The 24,387-nt window shown below is 31.4% G+C and overlaps 1 protein-coding gene across 16 annotated transcripts in view; it reads left to right on the forward strand.

The window, feature by feature from the left end:
* Nucleotides 1-24,387, forward strand: part of reps2 (RALBP1 associated Eps domain containing 2) — a 96,660-nt gene that overhangs the window by 55,659 nt on the left and 16,614 nt on the right. For 8 of the 16 annotated variants that reach the window (XR_015523963.1, XR_015523969.1, XR_015523965.1 and 5 more), the window contains exons 11-17: nt 741-809; nt 4,863-4,911; nt 7,231-7,367; nt 10,155-10,216; nt 12,115-12,204; nt 23,851-23,907; nt 24,103-24,236. Coding sequence is in view for 2 of the 16 variants with exons in the window: in XM_087307762.1 (XP_087163888.1) it covers nt 741-809; nt 4,863-4,911; nt 7,231-7,367; nt 10,155-10,216; nt 12,115-12,204; nt 23,851-23,907; nt 24,103-24,236 (598 nt within the window). In the remaining 14 variants the exon portion in view is untranslated. Of the gene's footprint in view, nt 1-740; nt 810-4,862; nt 4,912-7,230; nt 7,368-10,154; nt 10,217-12,114; nt 12,618-23,185; nt 23,715-23,850; nt 23,908-24,102; nt 24,237-24,387 lie in introns of those variants that run through there. The other 8 variants (XR_015523975.1, XR_015523971.1, XR_015523970.1 and 5 more) reach the window with 2 other exon arrangements.

Consider the following 24,387-nt stretch of genomic DNA (forward strand, 5'->3'; position numbering starts at 1 on the left):
TATTGTTCATTTATTCGTTGGCTGGAAATTAGAACTGAATTTAGAAATAGTTTTAAAAACGAATATTTGCGCATAACTACGCAAATAATTATTTATAGACTAATTGATGTCTGTGCGTAAAGGTTTCCCTATCCAAGAGCGAAAGTGAAAGTAGATCATTTATCTCTCATTCTCATGCAGTAGATGCTCTGTTTAACAGTTTTCTGTTAAAAAAAAAACTGTTAACTGTTTGCTAGTGAATTGCTCAGTTTTTCCACTTAGACTTACTTTACGTCCTGTAAATAGCGAATGCGATCTTGGCGCAACGTAGCTGACTCTTAAAGGGAATGGGAGATGAGACTCTAATTGGTTTATTCTCAAAACACACCTATAACTCATTAAGAAAATAAACTCAACCCTTTTAGACCATGCGCCATGGCACAAAGCAGATTTTCCCGTCCGTAAATTAGCAAAAATGTGTTCTGACACGCCCTGAAAGCGTTTGAGCCCTGTGCTTTGCGCTCTGCGCATGAACCGTCAAAATAGAGCCCTAAACCTGGTTGCAACTAGCAGTAATGACTAATAGTAATGTAGCAGTGTGAAATTAATCAATCATTTTATTAAATATTTCATTCAGTGTATGTTCGTCTTGTCATCTTTTGAGCATCTTTATCATTTTTATCATAAACTCATTGACTTTTCTCTGTAGACGTTCTTGTTTCTCAGCTCTTACAGTCAGTTTTTTATTGCTGTGTCAGCAGAGATCAGCCCAAAGAGAGTTCCAGAGCCGCATGAAAAGCCAATGCAGCGAGTCAGCGCTTTAAAACCAGGTGACTTTCTGTCCTCAGACACCACACTGAACACTGACGCTCATTTACATCTGCTCTACTCTTACTTAATACCATAAAAGTCACACAGAAACTAATATTTTCTCATTCATTGCTTCTTCTGCTGAACTCTAAAGAAGATATCTTGAAGAATGTTGGAAACCGGTTTCCATTGACATCCATTGTGGGAGAAAAATACTGTAGAAGTCAATAGCGAAAGGTTTTCAACATTCTTCAGCGTATCTTCTTTTATAAAAATAGTTGTTATGGAGGAATAAAGCAGAGAATTTTAATTGTCAACACATTGTCTAATTTATTATATTATATTATATTATATTATATTATATTATATTATATTATATTATATTATATTATATTTTAAGTACATTATATTATACCTTATTATAATTAATATATTTTATAATATGTAAATTTTATTATATTTTAGTTTATTATATGTAAATTATATATTTTTTAAAATTATATTATATTATATCTCATTATGTTTATTATATTTTATTATATGTAAGTTTTATTATATAATATTATATTATATTATATTATATTATATTATATTATATTATATTATATTATATTATATTATATTATACTTTATTATGTTATTTCAATTATTCATTCATTTTCTTGTCGGCTTAGTCCCTTTGTTAATCCGGGGTGGCCACAGCGGAATGAATCGCCAACTAATCCAGCAAGTTTTTACGCAGCGGATGCCCTTCCAGCCGCAACCTATCTCTGGGGAATATTATGTTAATTATATTTTATTATGTTATATTATCTTAATATATTTATAAAATTTTGTTATATGTAAATTATATTATATTATACCTTATTATGTTTATTATATTTTATTATATGTAAATTCAATTCAATTATATTATATTATATTATATTATATTATATTATATTATATTATATTATATTATATCATATTATATTATATTACATTATTCATTCATTCATTTTCTTTTCGGCTTAGTCTCTTTATTAATCTGGGGTCGCCACAATGGAATGAACCACCAACTTTTCCAGCTCATGTTTTACGCAGCGGGTGCCCTTCCAGCTGCATTCCATCTCTGGGAAGCAATACCTTATTATTTTTATTATATTTTAATACATCTAAATTATATTATATTATATTATATTATATTATATTATATTATATTATATTATATTATATTATATTATATTATATTATATTACATTACATTACATTATATTATACCTTATTGTATTTATTACATTTGATTTTATGTAAATTATTTTATACCTTATTATGTTAGTTATATTTTATTATATGTAAATTTCATCATAATATATTATACCTTATTACATTTATTATATTGGATTAAATGTAAATTATATTATAATAAATATATATATTTATTTAATTTGTTTGTTTAATTTCAGGGCATATATATTGTTTGCAACCACTTACTTTAAAAAAAAATCTTTTTAAACTTTTTTTATTTCAGCGCATAGGAAAAACGACAGTGACAGTAGTAATAAATGTGAAATAAATAACAGCAAAATGTTCTCATTCCTGACTGAATTATCCCTTTATTGCGGTCAAATGATGAGATGAATTCTGATTAAAACACATGCATCAGTGAATCAGCCTGTTCACATCACACTGAATTGTCGTCCAGCGTCTGTGTGTTTGTTATTTTGTGATGTTTTCCAGCCTCTGGGTGTGGACGCAGATCCTGTTTTATCCACAGCGCTGACCTTTTGTTCTAACATTTCGTGCATCTGCTCTGATCCAATAACAGCTCATATTTATTGAATATCCCTGATCCCTGGAGTTAACAAATAATCCTGTTCTCTCCACGTTTTATTACTTCAGATCAGATCCAATGCTGATGTGCACTTTGCTTTCAAGATTATTCTTATGAAATTCTTTATTTTTCTTGTGTTGGTTACAAGACACATGTCATGAGTCCCTAATGTGACATGTGCAAAACAATTAAATAAATATAAAGACTTATTATTACGCAATATGTACACTACCTGACAAAAATCTTGTTGTCTATGCAAGTTGAACAACAAATAATAACTGGACTTCTAGTTGATCATTTGGTATCAGAAGTGGCTTATATGAAAGGTAAAGGCCTCTAGATTACACTTATTTTACCACAATAAAATATGATCATGCCTTTGACTTTTAATGATTTAATTAGGACAGAAAGGTCTGATTTTGCTTAGACAAATTACTTGTCACTTAACAGTAATAATGTCCAATATAGAATATAAAGAACAAGAATTTGCCCTCTCCTGTGGTTTGTAATGTAATGGGCAGCACAAATGTCTTGATACCTCAGGCTGTTGATGTTGCCATCCACTCTGCAGATCTCTCGCACGCCCCCATACTGAATGTAACCACAAACCATGATTTTTCCTTCACCAAACTTGACTGATTTCTGTGAGAATCTTGGGTCCGTGTGGGTTCCAGTAGGTCTTCTGCAATATTTGTGATGGTTGGGATGCAGTTCAACAGATGATTCATCTAAAAAATCGACCTTCTGCCACTTGATGATCAACTAAATTTCCAGTTATTATTTGTTGCTCTCACAAATGCGATTGACGAAGACGTTTGTCAGGTAGTGAATATCTATGTCGTCCGCACACGATTCATATGTTGTGCGCACGCGATAGTCTTCATTATTATTATTTTTTTTGCATGTCACTTTAGGGGCTCCGTAATCTGTCCTAGTTGTTTTAGGGGGAAAAATTGTGTGTTTCAAATTATAGTAACTATAGTATAGTAAACATGTAGGGCCCTATCATACACCCTGACGTGTTTGGCGCGATTTGTTGCTTTTTTCAGGCCAGTGCAACTGTCATTTTCAAGGTTTGCACCATGTTGTTTAAATAGAAAATCCATTTGTGCCACTGTGTGGACTCACTTTGTGTTAGATTTGTCCACCTGTTGTGTTTTGGAGACATAAGCATCACCATATGGAGCAGAAGAATAGGACGTGTGTTTGGATATAACTCTTGACCATACTTCGTTATTATTGTACATTTATTTGTTTGCTGGAAATTAGAACTGAATTTGGTAATAGTTTTGAAACAAATCTTTGTGCTTAACAGACGAAATTAAATATGTAGGCTGATGGAAGTCTTCAGTGGAGACCGTACAACACCATTTCCTAATCCACGAAAGTAAAGGAGTAAAGAGTTAAAATGAAGTAAAGAGAATGTTAAGAGGCCAAATGGAGGAGGCTCGTTCTTTATCCTCACGCTGCAGATGCTCTGTTTAACTGTTTTCTCGCTAGTGAAGAGTTCAGTTTTTCCACTTACAAAGTCCACCTTGTACATAGCAAATGGGCCATGGCGTGATGCAACTGACTCTTAAGTGGAATGGGAGATGAGCCTCTGATTGGTTTAATGCACGTTATGCTCAAAACACACCCATAGCTCATTAAGAGAATAAGCACAATCCTGTTAGACCATGCAAACTGTATTTTTCCGTCCTTAAAATTGAAAAAGTGGCAAAAGGGGATTCAGACATGCCCGTAATGCTTTTGCGCCATGCTCTTTAGACCTCAGAGATTGTTTAAATAGAGCCCATAGAGTGCATACTTTTAGATAGTAGTGTATGTGGATGAATTGGGAATCATCTATTGTTGATCTGGAGTCTTCTTGGGTGCCGGTGCAGTGCATGATGGGATTTGTTGGAGATGTGAGCCGCAGCTGTAGGTGTTCAAGGCCTGTTTCAGATGAGTGTGTTTTGATAGTATCAAAGCTGTGGAGTGTGTTTGATGTTTTAGTGTTATGATTGAGCGTTCCTGTAAGAGAGAGCAGTTCAGTTCAGAGGCGTCTTAAAGCTTCAAGTTCTCTTGAGGATGACGGGTAAATAAAAGAAATGCATGTTTTATTTGTTTTTTTAGGCTGTGTTACTAAACAGAAAGGCCTGAATGAGGGGATTAAATAATAAGTTTAAAGTCTGACTAGAGTATAATGCTTTTTTTTGGTAAAAAATAATAATAATAATAATACTTCTGTATTCTACCATATGATTTTTTTATTGTACAGATTCCCCACAAGAGCTTGATGCAAATATGAAGTCGAGAACACGACCCAGGTAAAATTATATTTTCATACTGCTGAACTGTCATTCAAAAGTTTGGGTTTTAGAAATCTGTATTGTTAGGATTGCATTAAATTGATCAATTTTACTCATCTAGGCCATCTAGGTCAACCTTTTTCACTTCGGGGCCCACCTCCTTCTCCAAACATTTTTTTGAAGGTCCACTTTTGACATTTTTTCTTACTGATTGTCTAGAGAAAATGCTTATTTTAAACCTTTATTTATCAGCAAAACATTCATTTTGCTTATACTATTACTATCTTATTTTTCTACAGCTTTTTATAAAAATAACGAAACATTATTTATAAATATATATACTTGAAGAATTTATTTGCCCCTTTTGAATTTTTTATTTCTTTTAAAAAAATTTTCCCAAGGAATTTTTCACTGTGTGTCTGATAATATTTTTTCTTCTGGAGAAAGTCTTATTTGTTTTATTTCGGCTAGAATAAAAGCAGTTTTTAATTTTTTTTAAATCCATTTTAAGGTCAAAATTTAAGCTATTTTTTTTTCGATAGTCTACAGAACAAACCATCATTATACAATAACTTGCCTAATTACCCGAACCTGCCTAGTTAACCTAATTAACCTAGTTAAGCCTTTAAATGTCACTGTAAGCTGTATAGAAGTGTCTTGAAAAATATCTAGTCAAATATTATTTACTGTCTTCATGACAAAGATAAAATAAATCAGTTATTAGAAATGGGTTATTAAAACTATTATATTTAGAAATGTGTTGAAAAAATCTTCTCTCCGTTAAACAGAAATTGGAGAAAAAATAAATAGGTGTGCTTATAATTCTGACTTCAACTGTATATAAAAATTTAAATATAGAATATACAATAATATATTTTTTATTTATTTATTAAAACACAGATTCAAAGCTCCTGAATTCGTCAGGTTTTTTTTTTTTTTTTTTTTTTTACAACTGCAGGGTATTTGGACCTTTTCTTTAATAAATAACCTGTAGGACAAAGATGACAAAAAAAGCTGCTGCTTTAAATTGGACTGACTACTATTTATCTTTCGATCTTATCCATTAAAAAAAAAAAAAAAAAAAGTAAAGTACAGTAAAAACACTTTAAGTCTGTTTAAACACATCGATCTGAAGGGGGTTGTGTTTTGAGGATATTATTGGCCACTAAAGCACCACAGCGTCTCGCTAGAACCTCCTGTATTGGCGCACATCCATTATAAAACACTAGAACTTGCGTTATAAAACACAAATTTGGACAACTATGCCGATTTTTCACAAAAGAATTCACACAAAAAGAGCATGCATTATTTGTGAATCAACGAAGATGTGAGACTCTGATACGAGTCGTAGACGTGAGGCACGAGCACACTGGTTATAACTCTAATCATTGTTACCTAAACATTTGCATGATGGTTTGCTTTATACAGTTGAGCATGTAGTCCTATTTGACGTGCAGCGGTTGGAGGTGCAGCCATGGTTAAGTCTGTATTTTAAAGTGAGAGTCTTTTAGCAGCAAAGTAATTAATAACAGAAAATGGGAAATGCCAATACACCAATCATTTTTATATGAAACATATTTAATAATAAAATCAAATAACTATAGTGTAATAATTAAGTAAATTGTAATCTTGCCGCCCACCTGCTGGATTCGCAAAGACCCACCGGTTAAGAATCCCTGATCTTGGCGCATGGTCTAAAACGCATGGTGCAGTTTCACATAGGGCGGTCACGAATCCACATTTGTCATTTTAAGGATGGGAAAAACAGTCTGGGCACCAGGCACATGGTTTAAAAGGGTTGTCCCTATTCTCCTAATGAGTTATGGGTGGGATTTGGGTATATGCATTAAACTGTTAAATTATTTTTTTAAATATTTTTTCCACAAGTTCTGTTTAATAGAGAGATTTCTTTTTCAACACATTTCTAAACATAATAATTTTAATAACTCATTTCTAATAACTGATTTATTTTATCCTTGCCATGATGACAGTAAATAATATTTGACTAGATGTTTTTCAAGATAGTAGTATTCAGCTTAAAGTGATATTTAAAGACTTAACTAGGCAAGGTATGCATAACAATGGTTTGTTCTGTACACAATAAAAAATATATAGCTTAAGGCGACTAATAATATTGACCCTAAATTGGTTAAAAAAAATATTTCACTATTATTCTAGCCGAAATAAAACAAATAAGACTTTCTCCAGAGGAAAAATATTATCAGACATACTGTGAAAAATGTCTTGCTCTGTTAAACATTATTTAAAAAAATTTTAATTTACAGGAGTGCTAATAACTGTACCTAACGAATGTGTGTGTTTGTGTTTTATCTTCAGGTCGTATTCCAGCACGTCTATTGATGATGCGATGAAGAAGGTTGAGGAGCCGCCGACGCCTCCTCCTCGACCCCAGAAAAGTCACTCACGCGCCTCCTCACTCGACCTCAACAAGCTCCTCCAGCAAGGCACACCAGGTTTTTAGTTCATTTGTTTAATATTATGCCAGAGTAGTTGGTGGTTCACTCCACTGTGGCAGCCCCTGATAAATCAGGATCTAAGCTGAAGGAAAATAAATGAATGAATGTTTAATAATAATAGTACCTTTTAAAGTTAAAATGCTCCTATGTCTCTGTATCTGTGGTTAAACTTAGTAAACAGTGAGTTTGGTGAACTGATGACCTTCACGGCCAGTCACAGTCATTTTATTTTGAGCACGTGAACACAATGGTAAATCAGAGCTGTTTAAGAACGGGCTCAAAATCGCTCAAATGTTCGCAGGAAATGGAATTTTTTTTAAATTTCAGTACCGATTGGTACCGAATTCCAGTATCATGACAACAATAGTTTTAAGTAGTTTGAACAAACAGCAAACATCATTTTTTTTTTTTTTTTTTTTTTGAGTGTGGGGCAATGTATATGAATCAGCATTACTGTAAACTGTGCCAGAATTAGCCAAGAATGTCTATTTTTTCGTATCTGTAGACCCTTGAATGTTAAAAATTCATACCAAACAATAGATTTAATTAGACTTTCAAATAAAAAATGTTTAAAATTGTGCTTAAAACTTCTCTTTGCTAAAAAGCTTGATTTTGGTCAATTAAGGTTTTATTGAAGACAAAGATTCAGGAGAAAGGATTATGTTTTACATATTTTGTTCACATATTACATCAGCAAAGAAAGAAAAATAAATAATAAAATAAAAAAGACAAAAGTAGTAAATAAAAACCCACCAACATAAAGTATTTTGCTTTTAACAGTATATGCTGAGTAAGTTATATGTGTGTGAGTGGTAGTTTTTAGTGCTGATAAATAAAAATAATATATATATATATATATATATATATATATATATATATATATATATATATATATATATATATATATATATATATATATATATATATATATATATATTGTAATTAAAAAACAAACAGTAAAACTTTTTTGTTTATATTTGTAAACAATTATAATTGGAAGGGTTAAAATCCTTATTTATTATTATTATTATTATTATTATTATTATTTATCAGTTGATATATATATATATACAGTTGAAGTCAGAATTATTATCCCCCCTTCAAATTTTTTTCTTCTTTTTTAAATATTTCCCAAATGATGTTAAACAGAGCAATGAAATTTTCACAGTATGTCTGATAATGTTTTTTCTTCTGGAGAAAGTCTTATTTGTTTTATTTCGGCTACAATGAAAAGCAGTTTTAAATTTTTTAAACATCATTTTACGGATACAATTATTAGCCTCTTTAAGCTATTTTTTTTTTTTGATAGTCAACAGAACAAACCATCGTTATACAATAACTTGCTTAACTAATTAACCTAGTTAAGCCTTTAAATGTCACTTTAAGCTGTGTAGAAGTGTCTTGAAAAATATCTAGTCTAATATTATTTACTGTCATCATGGCAAAGATAAAATAAATCAGTTATTAGAAATGAGTTATTAAAACTATTCTGTTTAGTAATGTGCTGAAACAATCTTCCCTCCATTAAACAGAAATTGGGAAAAAAATAAACATGCGGTCCAATAATTCAGGGGGGCTAATAATTTTGACTTCAACTGTATATTTATTTATATATTTATATATATATATATATATATATATATATATATATATATATATATATATATATATATATATATATATATATATATATATATATATATATATATATATATATATATATATATATATATATATATATATATATATATATATATATATATGCATTGACTCGAGGCCACAGGCTGAGTGCCTTAGTGTCCCACCAGTGACAATATACAGCCATATGGCACTGCTCCTCATGTGATATTGTGTTTATACAACAGTTCACAATTGCACACAAAAATTAATTCATTTTTAAGTTTGATTTATTTATCCATATATATATTTATCTTTAACGCTGCGGCCTGGATTCTGACCAGAACTTGCATATCAGAGCACTTCACACCTGTCTTTACACTGGCTCCCAGTTACATTCAGAATAGATTTTAAAGTATTATTACTAGTCTATAAATCACTAAATGGCCTAGAACCTCAATACATTACAGATACAAACCTCACTGAATACAAACCTAACAGATCAGTCAGATCTTTAGGATCAAGTTAACTAGAAATTCCAAGAGTTCAGTCAAAGAAGGGTGAACCCGCCTTCAGCCACTGTGACCCCCGCTGCTGGAATCAGCTTCCAGAAATGATCAGATGTGCTCCAACATTAGCCACATTCATATTAAAAATGTGTAAAGGCAGAGCATAACATTAGCCACATATCTGTTAAGCTCTGCCTTTACTGAATGAGCACTGTGCTATGTCCTACAGATCGCACTAGTATGTCTTTCTTTTCTTTTTCATTCCTTTAAAAACTGTTTGACACATTTTAATCTGTGTTTAATCACTTTTATTAATTGTTTTTATTTCTTATACTTGTATATTTTATTCTTGTTTATGTAAAGCACTTTGAATTACCATTGTGTATGAAATGTGTCATGTAAATAAACTTGCCTTGCCTATTTGATCCGTTGACGACAGCCTGGATTTTTTGAGAAAAAAAAAAAAATATATATATATATATATATATATATGTAAAATGTATTGGTTGTAAAGTCATTTATAGTATTGAGCTTCATTCAAATCTGATTGTTTTAGAAATGAGTGAACCGGCTTGATGAAGAGCATCAGTATAGCTATTTTAAATAGGCCAGAATGTTTTTTTCAATATCTTTCTGAATTATTTTTTTTCTCTGTCAGGTGCTAAAAGTGGCTGGTTGCCTCCTCCTCCAGCTCTCCCTCCACGACCACCAGCAACACAGGTGACAATGTCTTTCAGTGTCTACACATTTAAAGCATTTAATTTATTTAATAAAAAATTTAAAGCGTTTCATGCACAGAGAAAAGAGCTGATGCTGCAGTGCTATTATGAGAAAATTAAATGGTTTTCATTATAAAGACAATGCTGGATAGTTTTATGGCAATTGTAGGAGACTTTAAAATAGAACCATGAAAGTTAATATTTATAAAATATATGTGTGCATACTGTGTATATTTTTGTTTATTTAAAAATATGAGTTTATTTTATAAATTATTTGTTTAATTATGTGTGTGTATTTATACATATATTCATAAACATACACAGTGCACATATATGTATATATATATATATATATATATATATATATATATATATATATATATATATATATATATATATATATATATATATATATATATATATATATATATATATATATATATATATATATATATATATATATATATGTAAATACACATTTTTATCTTGGATGTGATTATTGCAATTAATCATTTGGCAGCACTCATTTTAATATAATGTATATTATTAAATGATATTGGAGAATTTTTGAATATTTTAAGGTCATATAGTTTTAAAAAAGTATCTCCTGGAAGAATTTTTTTTGTATTATTTATCAGTGTTGTTGTTTGTTTGTCTATCTGTATGTTTTTCTGTATGTTGCTTGTTTGTTAAGAAGCTGTTATGTTTTTAAATAATTTATTGAACATTTATTACCAGTGTAACCATGAAAATATACAATGCTGCTGATATGGTGTAAAATAAACAAATAAATAAATAATCAAACAGATAAATAAATACACAAGCAAGCAAATAAATGATTAAACAAATAAATACATAATTGAGCAAATAAATAAACTAATAAACAAACAAACAATTAAATGAATGAATATATAAATAAATAAACAAGCAAGCAAATAAAAAATAAACAATTGAATAAACAAACAAGCAAATAAATAAACAAATAAATAAACGTATGAATAAATAAGCAAGCAAGCAAAGTAATAAACAAACAATTGTATAAACAAACAATTTAACAAATAAATTTAAAAATCTATAACAAGCAAGCAAATAAATAAACAAACAATTGAATAGACAAACAATTAAACAAATAAACAAACAAGCAAATAAATAAACAAATAAACAAGCAAGCAAATAAATAGACAAATAAGCAAGCAAATAAATAAACAATTAAGCAAATATATAAGCAAAAAAGCAAGCAAATAAATAAAGTAATAAATAAACAAACAGTTAAATCAATAAATTATTGAATAAATAAAGAAGCTAGCAATTACACAAACAAACAAACATTTAAATAAGCCCAAAATTAAGCAAATAAAAAAAAACAATTAAATAACAAGCAAATAAACAAACAAATAAACAAGCAAATAAACTAACAAATAAATAAACCAACAATTAAAAAACCAACAGACAAATAAATAAATAAACAAGCAAGCAAGTAACTGAACAATTAAGCTAATAAATAAACAAATAAATAAATAAAAAATTTAATGAATGAATGAATAAATAAACAAGCAAGCAAGTAAATAAACAAACTATTTAATAAACCAACAATTAAACAAATAAACTAGCACGCAAGTAAATAAACGAGCAAACAAACAATTAAATAAATAAACAAGCAAGCAAATAAATAAACAAACCAACAAACAAGCAAATAAAAACAAATAAATAAACAATTGAATAAATCAAGAAATAAATATATTCTGCTTTTTTTTTTTTTTAGCTGGCTTATCCAATCAGATTGCAGATTTGTTGCATGCGATGGCTGATGTCCGATTGCTTTGAGAGATTTATTTGTTTTCTGGCCTGTTCAGTATTTCAGTGTTGTGTAATAACTTGTTGCCTAATTCTCTGTCTCAGATCTTCAGCTTCCTTCCCGGCTCTGAGAAAAGTTCCCAGAAGGCCGTTCAGCAGCCAAACTTTGCAGATTTCAGCAGGTTTAGGGAGGAGGTGAGTGAATGTCAACACTGATCCCGCTCACATGTACATAATCACATGCTTTATTAGGCACAGATGTGAAAGTCCTGCTGGAATGAACGTATTGCGAATTGATTTTTATTAATCTTATTTTTTAAAAGTACTTTTTATTTTTAGAATAATACATTAATAGTAAGAATTGGTTTCAATTGGTCATTTTTGTGGCACATTATTGTAAGATTTCATTTGTAAACATTATTTCACTTTATTAGATTTTAGATTTATTTTTATCCTAATTAATATCTATTTCAGTGTTCACTAATAAATTATAAACATTGAAGTTAATATTATTGTTATGTACATTTGAATATTTAATAATACTTGCTTATTTTATTATTTTTACTGTGCTCTAAATAAAGCTGTTGGTGCATTTTTAGGGATCTAATGTCTCTTGATGATTCCACGGTTATTTGGTTAAGTGTGATCATAGTGCATTTATGCAACATTTAAACAGTGCATTAAAATGGCACCTATTATACCTCTTACAAGATATAAAATAAGTCTCTGATGTCCCTAGAGTGTGTGAAGCTTCAGCTCAAAATACAGCATAAATAATGTTACATAACTCTTTGAAACAGACCCCTTTAGGCTTTGATTTTAATTGTGGTTTTTGTGATTTTAATTAAAATGTTTTCATATGTAAAGAAATTTGCCTATTGCTCTCTCGTGCGTATTAAGCAGTGCATAAGCGAGGTGCAACTCTGCGCCGGAGTTTAGACTGGGTTAGTTTTCGGGCCCTATCATACACCCGGCGCAGTGTGGCGCAAGGCGCGGCGCAATACTTGTTTGCTAGTTTCAGCTTGGCGCAAGAGTCGTTTTAAGGGGTTGCGCTACGCTGTTTAATTAGCAAATGCATCAGCGCTCATATGTGCGCCCATAGGCGTTCTGGTCTAAAAAGGAAGGCGTTCTGCAGGCGCACTGCTGGCGCGTTGCTATTTTGAGAAACTAATATAGATTTTTCATTAGACCAAAACAAACCCGGTCTAAACTCCGGCGCAGAGTTGCGCCTCGCTTACACACTGCTTAATACGCACAAGAGAGCAATAGGCAAATATCTTTACATATGAAAAAAATTACATATTAAGGATGTATATATGATATAATAAGAATAGATATAGGATATAAATATAAAGGATTAAAATATTACAAAACATATTATTTTCTAGCCTACATAAATATGAAAAATCACTGCTTTTATGTCTTCATCTCGGGAGGCTTTTTCAGTTCATTCATAACAATTTACTTTTGTATAATGTTATTATTATTAGCAGTATTATTTATTATATCCATATTTATATTTGCTTTATTAAAAACAAGCTTAGATTTGCCTACCTGTCAGGTTTTAGACCATATGGGGCACAGCATGTGTATTTGGATATAACTCAGGTTTTTGAGCACACTTTGTTATTGTTGTTCATTTATTCGTTTGCTGGAAATTAGAACTGAATTTAGAAATGGTTTTGAAACGAATATTTGTGCTTAACAAATGAAATTAATTATTTATAGACTAATTGATGTCTGTGCGTAAAGGTTTCCCTATCCAAGAGCGAAAGTGAAAGTAGATCCATTATCTCTTATTCTCACGCAGTAGATGCTCTGTTTAACTGTTTTCTGTTAAAAAACTGTTAACTGTTTGCTTGTGAAATGCTCATTTTTTTCCACTTAGACTTACTTTACGTCCTGTAAATAGCGAATGCGCTCTTGGCGCGACGCAGCTGGCTCTTAAAGGGAATGGGAGATGAGACTCTAATTGATTTATTTTCAGAACACACCTATAACTCATTAAGAAAATGAACTCAACCCTATAGATCATGCGCCACTGCACAAAGCAGATTTTCCCGTCTGTAAATTAGCAAAAATGCATTCTGACACGCCCTGAATGCGTTTGCACCCTGCGTTTTGCGCTCTGCGCATTGACTATCAAAATAGAGCCCTTGGTCTAATGAAAAATCAATTTTAGTTTCTCAAAATAGCAACGCGCCAGCGGTCCTCCTCAGAACGCCTTCCTTTTTAGACCAGAACGCCTATGGGCACACAAATGAGCGCTAATGCATTTGCTATTTGAACAGCGTAGTGCAACGCCTCAAAACGACTCTTGCGCCAAGCTGAAACTACCAAAAGACTATTGCGCCGCGACTTGCGACACACTGCGCCGGGTGTATGATAGGGCCCTCAGTGTTTGTCATCTATTCATGTCATGATCAATCCCGTGATCCTCAGCGCTCTGCTAGTAACTGAAGGGAAAGGCGCGTTCACGTTTTACTGGTTCCAGTACTACATATTTAGTGAAGTACGGTATCGACGTTGACGCATTCAAGCAAAAGATTCAAACCCAACACAATTCATTTATTCGACTCTGAGTCGACTATGTTTGCTAAAGAATCAATAGTTTTAAACACGCTGCACTTTCAGATTTAAACCTCAGCTGGATGTTTTCATTCACTTCATACACACTGCATGGAAGCTCGTTTTCAAAAACCCATAATAGGGGCTCTTTAAGTATTTTTTCTAATATTTCCCAAATGATGTTTAACAGAGCAAGGAATTTTCACAGTATGTCCTATAATATTTTTTCTTCTCTGGAGAAAGTATCAGTTGTCTTATTTTGGCTAGGGTTAATAATTCAGGAGGGCTAATAATTCTGACTTCAACAGTATATATTATCAGTCACTGATGAGCACACACACAGACACACATTCCTGTAGTTCAACATCAGTTATTAATTATATGTCATCTTTGAAGAGCGTGAACTTCCTTTGTACAAACACTGGTTACAGAAACCTGTGTGTGTACTTGTTTATGTGGTTTACGAGGACACAGAATTGTATAATGACATGGGTTTAACCTAGTTGTACTGTGGTTTATGACCAAAGCCATGTCCTCATAATTCAAAATGCTTAAAACAGGGTCTTTTGACATTCATAATTTGCCACAGGATCTCCTGTAAGGGTTGAGTTTGGGGTAGGGTCTTATAATAAGCAGTCTTTAGAGTATTAAATAGATTATGCCTATGGAGAGTCCTCGTAAACCATGTATACAAGTTTGTGAGTGTGTATGTGCTCTCATGTTTCTGTGGCTGCAGGCTGGGAAGAGACGGCACTTTCCCACAGTTTAATAAGAGTATAAAGCCACAGGAGTGCAATGAAATACACACACACACACACACACACACACTGCTGGCTGTTCTTACTTCAGCTTACATTATATACGCACACACACAAACACACACACTGTTTGGAAAGCACAGGCACCTGCACATATCTGAGCTCTGTGAAAGATAATCCTGCTGTAAGATATGAAGATATGAGCGCAGAGCGGCTGATCAGATGTTCATAACTCTGCTGATCCTCCGTCCTTCATCTTTATGGCCTTTTTACCCCTTCATAGCTTCTGTAAAGCGCTGAGAAGAAACATGATCGCGGCGGCACATTCATTTCTCAGAGTTGTGGGAGTTATAGCTGTAAATCTGACAAGCACATTTCCAAAATCGAGCGTTTCGAAGACATTGTTGGCACAAACCTTTTTTTAGCTGTGTTGGTATGTTATTCGTGGTTTAAAGTATTTAATTTAGTGGCAAAAGTAAATGTAATGTTTGTTAATATAACTATTTATTAAAGATAAAATATCTAGTAGGGGCGACGCAGTGGCGCAGTAGGCAGTGCTGTCGCCTCACAGCAAGAAGGTCGCTGGTTCTAGAATCGCCTGGGTCAGTTGGCGTTTCTATGTGAAGTTTGCATGTTCTCAGGATTTCCTCCGGGTGCCGGTTTCCCCCACAGTCCAAAGACATGCGGTACAGGTGAATTGGGTAAGCTCAATTGTCCATAGTGTATGAGTGTGAATGAGTGTGTATGGATGTTTCCCCAGAAACCAGAAGGGCATCCTCTGCATAAAGCATGTGCTGGATAAGTTGGCGGTTCATTCCGCTGTGGCGACCCTGGATTAATAAAGCCGAAAAGAAAACATATGAATGAATGAAAATCCCTAATATAGATTGTTATTTAGTATTGGTCGTTTTGGGACTGGGTTCAATTTCATAGTGGCAAAAGTAATCGTAGTGTTTGTTAATCTAAATATTTATTAAAAATGAAATCTCTTATAGATGAGTTATGCTTAAGAGCATCTCTGAACACACAACACGTTGAACCTCGAGGCAGATGGGCTCCAACCCGGTACTAGTAAGGTGTATCTAATAAAGTGGCCAGTGAGTGTATATACTATACATGTATAATAAATCAAAATATTGGTGCTTTACCATGTTTCTGTACTCAATCAAATAAATATGAAGGGCATTAATATTATGTTGATCAATTAAATGCATTTTGAATATTTTTTAAAAGCCTTAAATAAAATTAATTAAATTAGTAAGAAGTTGGACGCTTTTTGTGTTCAAAAATAGAAAATGAATAGAATAATTGTAATAAATAGGAAGTTTTTAATTGAATTTTAATTTTACGAAACAAAATGTTCATAAAGACACATATACATATGATTTATATGTTTATTTTTATGTTAATTATATTCAAATCAAATTAAATCAGATCACTTTTATTGTCACATCATCAGCAGCACGTGTGCTATGATGATTAAAAAGCTTTGGTGCTGGCTCCAGACAGTACAAAATACAGATGCAAATACAACGACAGTGCAAAATACAGACAGTGCAAATAAAATTACAGTGCAAATACAACGACAGTGCAAAAAAAAACTAAAAATACAGACCGTGCAAAATATAGACAGTGCAAAAAATGAAATGACAGTTCAAATACAACGACAATGTCAAATTGACAGCGACATGTACAATGAATAGGTGTCCACATAGTTTTAATATTTTTATATAAAACATATAATTTTGTAATAACATAAATTTAATACAAAAATGACTGGCCTTTATGTTTAAAAATAAATTCAATTCAAATTTATTTAATTTTATTTTAAACATAAAGACACATATACATATAATTTATGTGTAAAATTACATATAAAACAATTTTGTATTAACACAAAATTAATGTAAAGATGACTGGCATTTATGTTTAAAACTACATTTAAGTACAATTAATTTTATTTTATTATTTTTTTATTTTAAACGAAAAAACACATATACTGGACATATAATTTTATATGTAAAACTATATAATTATATATAAAGCATATAATATTGTATTAATACAAAGATGACTGGCCTTTATGCTTAAAAAAATAATTTATAAAATAAATGAAATTAAAAGAAAATTAATTAATTAAATTTTTTAAACATAAAGACACATATACAAATAATTTATATGTAAAATTATAAAATTATTTATAACACATAATTTTATGAACACAAAATTAAAACAAAGATGACTAGCCTTTATGTCTAAAATCAAATTAAAATCTATGTCAGTTGTTTTTAATTTATTTTTTATTTTAATTTAAACATAAAGCCACATATATATATATATATATTTATATATATATATATATATATATATATATATATATATATATATATATATATATAATTTATTTGTAAGATTATGTTGTTATATATAAAACATCATTTTCTATTAACGCAAAATTAATACAAAGATGACTGTTTAAAACAAATGATTAATTAACTGGTATTTATTTTTTATTTTATTATTTAATTTCATTTTATTTTAAACAAAAAGGCCAGTCCTCTTTTTATAATTTTTTTGTCCTTATTACTTTTTTGTATGTTATTAAATGTTAATAAACATTATTATTATTATTATTATTATTATTATTATTATTAGTGAAATAGCTTAATACAAAATGCAAACTGAAGGTGGCGCTGTTGTTAACACAAATAGCCGTATTCATGTGTCAACAAGTTTTCACTGACCAGTTTTGACCATTTGACCCAGCCCAACAAAGCAGACGTCATCATTCCTCTTTCCTCTCTCGCAGGTGTTATTTCAGTTTCTCTTCTCCTTTTTCAATACGTCTGAATTGTCATTATTTTAATAGTCTGCACTGGTGTAATAGTCAGTTTTACAGGCATCAGTGGGCACCGTTAGCTTCACGCCATCGTGTCGCGCTCATAACTCTCCTGCGTTTTCGGCTAATAACTCCTTCATGCCGCAGCAAATCAAACCGCTTTATGACTTTCCAGATAAATTTATGGCCTCGCAATCGGGCCTGTTTCTGCTATTACTTTTCATTGTGCCATAAAGAACAGATTCCCGGTGCCACAGACCACTCTTATCCAACACACTGCATTTTTTTATGAAGTGATTGAATGTTTAAACACTGATGGAGTGCCCGAGTGTCTTTAAATTTTTTTTTTACATATACATGGACTTCCTTGTCCCGTTTTTGACTGCTATGCCATCGTAATTTTTTCATAAATAAATTAATAAATAAATATTATAATAAGTAACATGTAACTGTCAAAACCATAGCAAACTTTATCAAGTAGGACAATCATGTTAAAACAGAAAAATCAAGGAAAATTATGATAGTAAAGTACAATTTTAATAAAATAAATAAATATATATGAATTAAAAGTTGCTCAAGCTTCACAACAAGCAGCACTTCAAGCTATTCACAGTCATGGTCCATGTTTTTGACTTCAGAAATACTTGTAATAACTTAATTTGTAATAACTTATTCAGTTTTGGTAAATACAAACAACAAAATAAAAACTGCACAAGATAGTTCTGCTTCTCTCTGAGACGTGATCAATAATGAAAGTCATCTATTGTAATGTTAAAGCATTTTTACAATGAACTTTTAGCATATTAAACCTCAGCTTTGACAAAATGTTCAACTAAAATCACAAAAAAATAATATATATATATATATATATATATATATATATATATATATATATATATATATATATATATATACATATATATATATATATATATATATATATATATATATACATATATATATATATATATATATATATATATATATATATATATATATATATATATATATATATATATATATATATATGTATATATATATACAGTTAAAGTCAGAATTATTAGCCCCCCTGTTTATTTTTCCCCCCAATTTCGGTTTTCACGAAGAGATTTTTTCAACACATTTCTAAACATAATAGATTTAATAGTTCAATTCTAATAACTGATTTATTTTGTCTTTGCCATGATGACAGTAAATAATATTTGATTAATAATATTTTTCAAGACACTCTTATACAGCTTAAAGTGACATTTAAAGGCTTCACTAGGTTAATTTGGTTAATTAGGCAGGTTAGGGTAATTAGGCAAGTTATTGTATAACGATGGTTTGTTCTGTAGACTATCAAAAAAAAATTGCTTACAGGGGCTAATAATTTTGTCCTTAAAATGGTGTTTAAAAAATTAATAACTGCTTTTATTCTAGCCGAAATAAAACAAATAAGACTTTCTGTAGAAGAAAAAAGACATACTGTGAAAATGTCCTTGCTCTGTTAAACATCATTTGGGAAATGTTTAAAAAAAAAAAAATAAAATAAAATATATATATATATATATATATATATATATATATATATATATATATATATATATATATTTCTTTTTTTCTTTTTTTAATATATATTATTATTATTATAATTATTATTATTATTTTATTAGTTTTTTATCCTTGGCTTTTGTTTTCCATGATTTTTCAAATGTACTACTTTTATAAGAGAGGCTGGAAAATTGTGAATCATTTATTGTATTAAAATTATTATTATTCTGAGTTGAGTGCTTTGGTCAGTTTATTATTTACCTAATAAATAACAAGTATTTTTTAATTTGAGCAAATTTTAAAAATTATTTTTACTATCATTATTGAGATAGATGGATGGATCTAAAATGTTTTCTTTAGGACTGTACGCACGCATTTTTCCTACATTCTACATTTCTTTATTCAGAATTTAAAACACTATTCTCATTAATTTATTCATTCAGTTTCTTGTCGGCTTAGTCCCTTTTTATTAATGCGGGGTCGTCACAGCGGAATGAACCGCCAACTTATCTAGCACATTTTTACGCAGCGGATGCTCTTCCAGCAGCAACCCATCTCTGGGAAACATCCACACACACATTCACACACACATTCATACACTAAGGACAATTTAGCCTACCCAATTCACCTGCACCGCATATCTTTGGACTGTGAGGGAAACCGGAGCACCCGGAGGAAACCCATGTGAATGCAGGGAGAACATGCAAACTCCACACAGAAACCCCAACTGAGCCGAGGCTTGAAACAGCGACCCAGCGACCTTCTTGCTGTGAGACGACAGCACTACCTACTGCGCCACTGCTTCGCCCAACACTAATCTCATAATATTATAATACTGCAATATAAAGCTCACATTTTAAATTCATATTTATAACTAAATACTTCAGTAGTAAAACAGTATGATCAGCAAAAATAAATGTACATTGTAAAAGAATATCTGTTAAATAACCGATTCAATATTTAGTGTTTTCGGTTTATTTATGCTCGTTAATTGCATTATGGGTCCTTGATCTCTGCTCTTTTGATGTTAAAAATCAACTCTACAGTTTAACAAAGTGACTTTTATTGACATTTTAGTCAGAAATAATGTAATGTATACGTAATAATAGAGAAATAAATCTGTAAAATAACTGAAAATGTACAGGCAGTTCATTACAAGATGTTTGTAATGTAATATTAAACACAAACCCAGACAATACAGCACTTTAAACTATTAAAAAATGTTCATAAAAGGTACTTTTTCTAACTTTTCAAGGTTAAAAGTTGTTAAAAGAAAGATCAAGGTAATATATTGCAATTTAAAAGCAGAAAAAAATGAAAAATAAAAATTTAATAAATAAATATGTTGAAAAATAAAAATATGAATCGCACAAAAAGGGGAAAACTGCTAATTTTTAGATATTTTACAGCATAGGAAATATGTATATTATGTTACCAGCAGATAAACTAATCCAGCAAAATTAGTTCTTAAAATGTCACTAAAATCCAACCCTCTCTTTAAGATCTCAAAACTCAGGAGGGCTTCTGATAGTACTCAAAAAACAAAGTCCACTAAAGGAGGTCGAGCCTTCTCATGTATGGCTCCTGAAATCTGCAATAGCCTTCCTGATAATGTCAGAGGCTCAGACACACTCTCTCAGTTCAAAACTAGATTATCTTTTTAGAGCATCACATAACTGCAGGATGCTCCAATCAGGTGAGTGGGCTTGACAAACCACTAAAATACAGTATTTTAACCTCATAATTAAATGCCTATGTTAAAATACAATATATTGGTGGAATAACTGCAGAAAGGTAATTTTTTTAGAATGAGATGCACCATGTGGAAATATGATGTTTGAGCCACACATGATGAACTGAACTGCAGTGTGTGGATTCCAGCAGCCTTGTAAGCCAGAGTCTGTTTATTGATGGATGTGGACGCATGAACGTCCGCCAGCTTCAGGGAGAGCTGTGTAATTCACTTTCAAGAGCGAGGGTAGAATTTAATGCGCCTTTCACTTCTTTTTCTGTGCCCACTTCCTCAGTTTGAGAGACTCGGAAATTAGCTTTTGGAAACACGAGAGGGAAAATGCAGACTTGAGGAAGTCTCTGGTATTTGTCTTTCTTCTCTCTTCTTACACTTAAAGTGGCCCTATTATGCAGGTATTTAGTTTAGTTTGTGTTCTACAAGAGTGTTACTTTCATTCATTTTCTTGTTGGCTTAGTCCCTTTATTAATCCGGGGTCGCCACAGCGGAATGAACCGTCCAGCAACTTCTTACGCAGCGGAGGCCCTTCCAGCCGCAACCCATCTCTGGGAAACATCCACACACAATCACACACACACTCATACACTACGGACAATTTAGCCTACCCAATTTACCTGTACCACATGTCTTTGGACTGTGGGGGAAACCGGAGCACCCGGAGAAAACCCACGTGAAGGCATCCACACAGAAACGCCAACTTAGCCAAGGTTCGAACCAGCGACCTTCTTGCTGTGAGGAGACAGCACTACCTACTGCGCCACTGCCTCGCCCTACAAACGCCCTAAAAACTCTTTCAATGTATGGTCACACTTTACAATACAGTTTTTATTAGTTAAAGGAATATACTTTTTTAGATATAGACTCATTTTACAGCTTCCCAAAGTTTAAGCCGTTTAGCTGATCTCCGGGTTTGGCGGAAGCACTTTTAGCTTAGCTTAGCATAGATCATTAAATCGGATTAGACCATTAGCGTCTCACTCAAAAATGACTAAAGAGTTTTGAAACTTAACTCTTGTGTAGTTACGTTGTAGATGTTATGCAGTTATTAAGTTTTAACTTGGTTAATTAGGTTAATTAGGCAAGCCATTGGACAAGTTTTTTTGATCTGTAACAAATCGAACAAAAATACTTCTTGTAAGGGTTAATAATACTGAACGTTTAAATAATGTTTTAGTTCCAAACCAAACTATGTAAGACTTTCTCCAAAAGACAAATGCAATAGGAAATACTGTAAAAAAAATGTCCTTGCTCTAATTAACTTGGAAAATATTTGAAAAAAAATTTTTTTTTCACAGTTGGACTAATAATTTTGTCTTTAGCTCTATATGTTTACTTAAAGGGGACCCATGCAAAATCACTCTTATAAAGAGTTTAAACAGTTGTGTACAAATAATTGTAAAAATATACTATTTCTATTTTTATAATCAGACTGTATATAAACAATCTGCAGAAACACTTTGATTGACATTCTCCCTTTGTACGTGTCATCAGAGGGAGAAAGCCCCGCCCACTAGTGACCATCTCTCCCTCATCGTAGAACGTTAGTCTGGTTTCTGAATCTCCAATATGCTGGCATAGGCATTTGTAGCTCCGCCTTCTTTTGAAAAGACCGCAACCTCATTTGAATTTAAAGCGACAGTAAATGTATAACATTCAACATTATCTATAATGTTATATAAATGCACTATGATCACACTCCACAATACCAAATAACTGTGGAATCATCAGGATAATTAGTACTAGACCCTTAAAAATGTACCAAACATCTTCATTAGACCTATTATTTATCTTTCAAACACTCTTTTTCCATAAAGCATAAGTCAGCATAAATTATTAGCCTCCTGTATATTTTTCTCCCAATTTCTATATTGGGAAAAATATTTTAGCACATTTCTAAACGTTAAATTTTTCAATAATTAATTTCTAAAAAATGATTTATTTTATTTTTGTCTGATGACAGGACATAATACTTTGCTGGATATTTTTCAAGTACTAGTATTCAGCTTAAAGTGACAATAAAAGGGTTAACTAGGTTCATTGGGCAAGGTAATTAGGCAAGTCATTGTATAACAGTGGCTTGGTCTGTAGACAATTGGGAAAATATATATTGTTTAAGAAACTAAGAATATTGACCTAAAAAGGGTTATAACAAAATTAAAACTGCTTTTATTCTAGCCAAAATAAAACAAGTAAGACTTTCTTCAGAAGAAAAAAAAATATTACAGGAAATACTGTGAAAAATCATTTGGGAAATATGAAAAAAGAAAAAAAATCACAGAAGGGGCGAATAATTCAGACTTTCAGACTGAAACATCATGGGATGGGATTAATAATCAATGTCACACATTTGCTTTGTAAATCTATCACTGAACTGAACTATCATTGTCTTCCAGCAGGAGAGCGGTGTGAGAGCAGGTCTGAGCACAGAGGATCTGCTGCCTCCCAAATCAGTAAGATCAAATCAAACCGTCCCATTAAACAGCACCAAACACTTTATGTTAGCCCCTTTAAAACAGTCACATATCGCACCCACTGCATCTTCTGCTTATCTTCCGTAATAATGTTTTTAGGACATCTTTTATTTACCCATATGAACGTTTCTCTTCAAGTCTTGTCTCTCTTTTAACATGTAAACTTCTTACCAGGATTGTTCGTTGGTACACCAGGGCCACGCCCCTCAGAAGCCAATGCGGAGAAAACTCCACCCAGAAAGTCAGAGTGCCACGCCCCCATTGACCACGCCCTACTCTGCTGCCACACTCACCAAACCTACACAGAGGTCCTTTATCCTGTCTGTCTGTCTGTCTGTCTGTCTGTCTGTCTGTCAAAACAACAACTTTTGACAATTAATTTTGTAAAAGAGATTAATTATTTAAGTTTATAACTATAATTGTGTGTATGTATATATATATATATATATATATATATAT

This window comes from Danio rerio, chromosome 23, assembly GCF_052040795.2.
Source record: "Danio rerio strain M-AB ecotype USA chromosome 23, GRCz13ab, whole genome shotgun sequence".
NCBI lineage: Eukaryota > Metazoa > Chordata > Actinopteri > Cypriniformes > Danionidae > Danio > Danio rerio.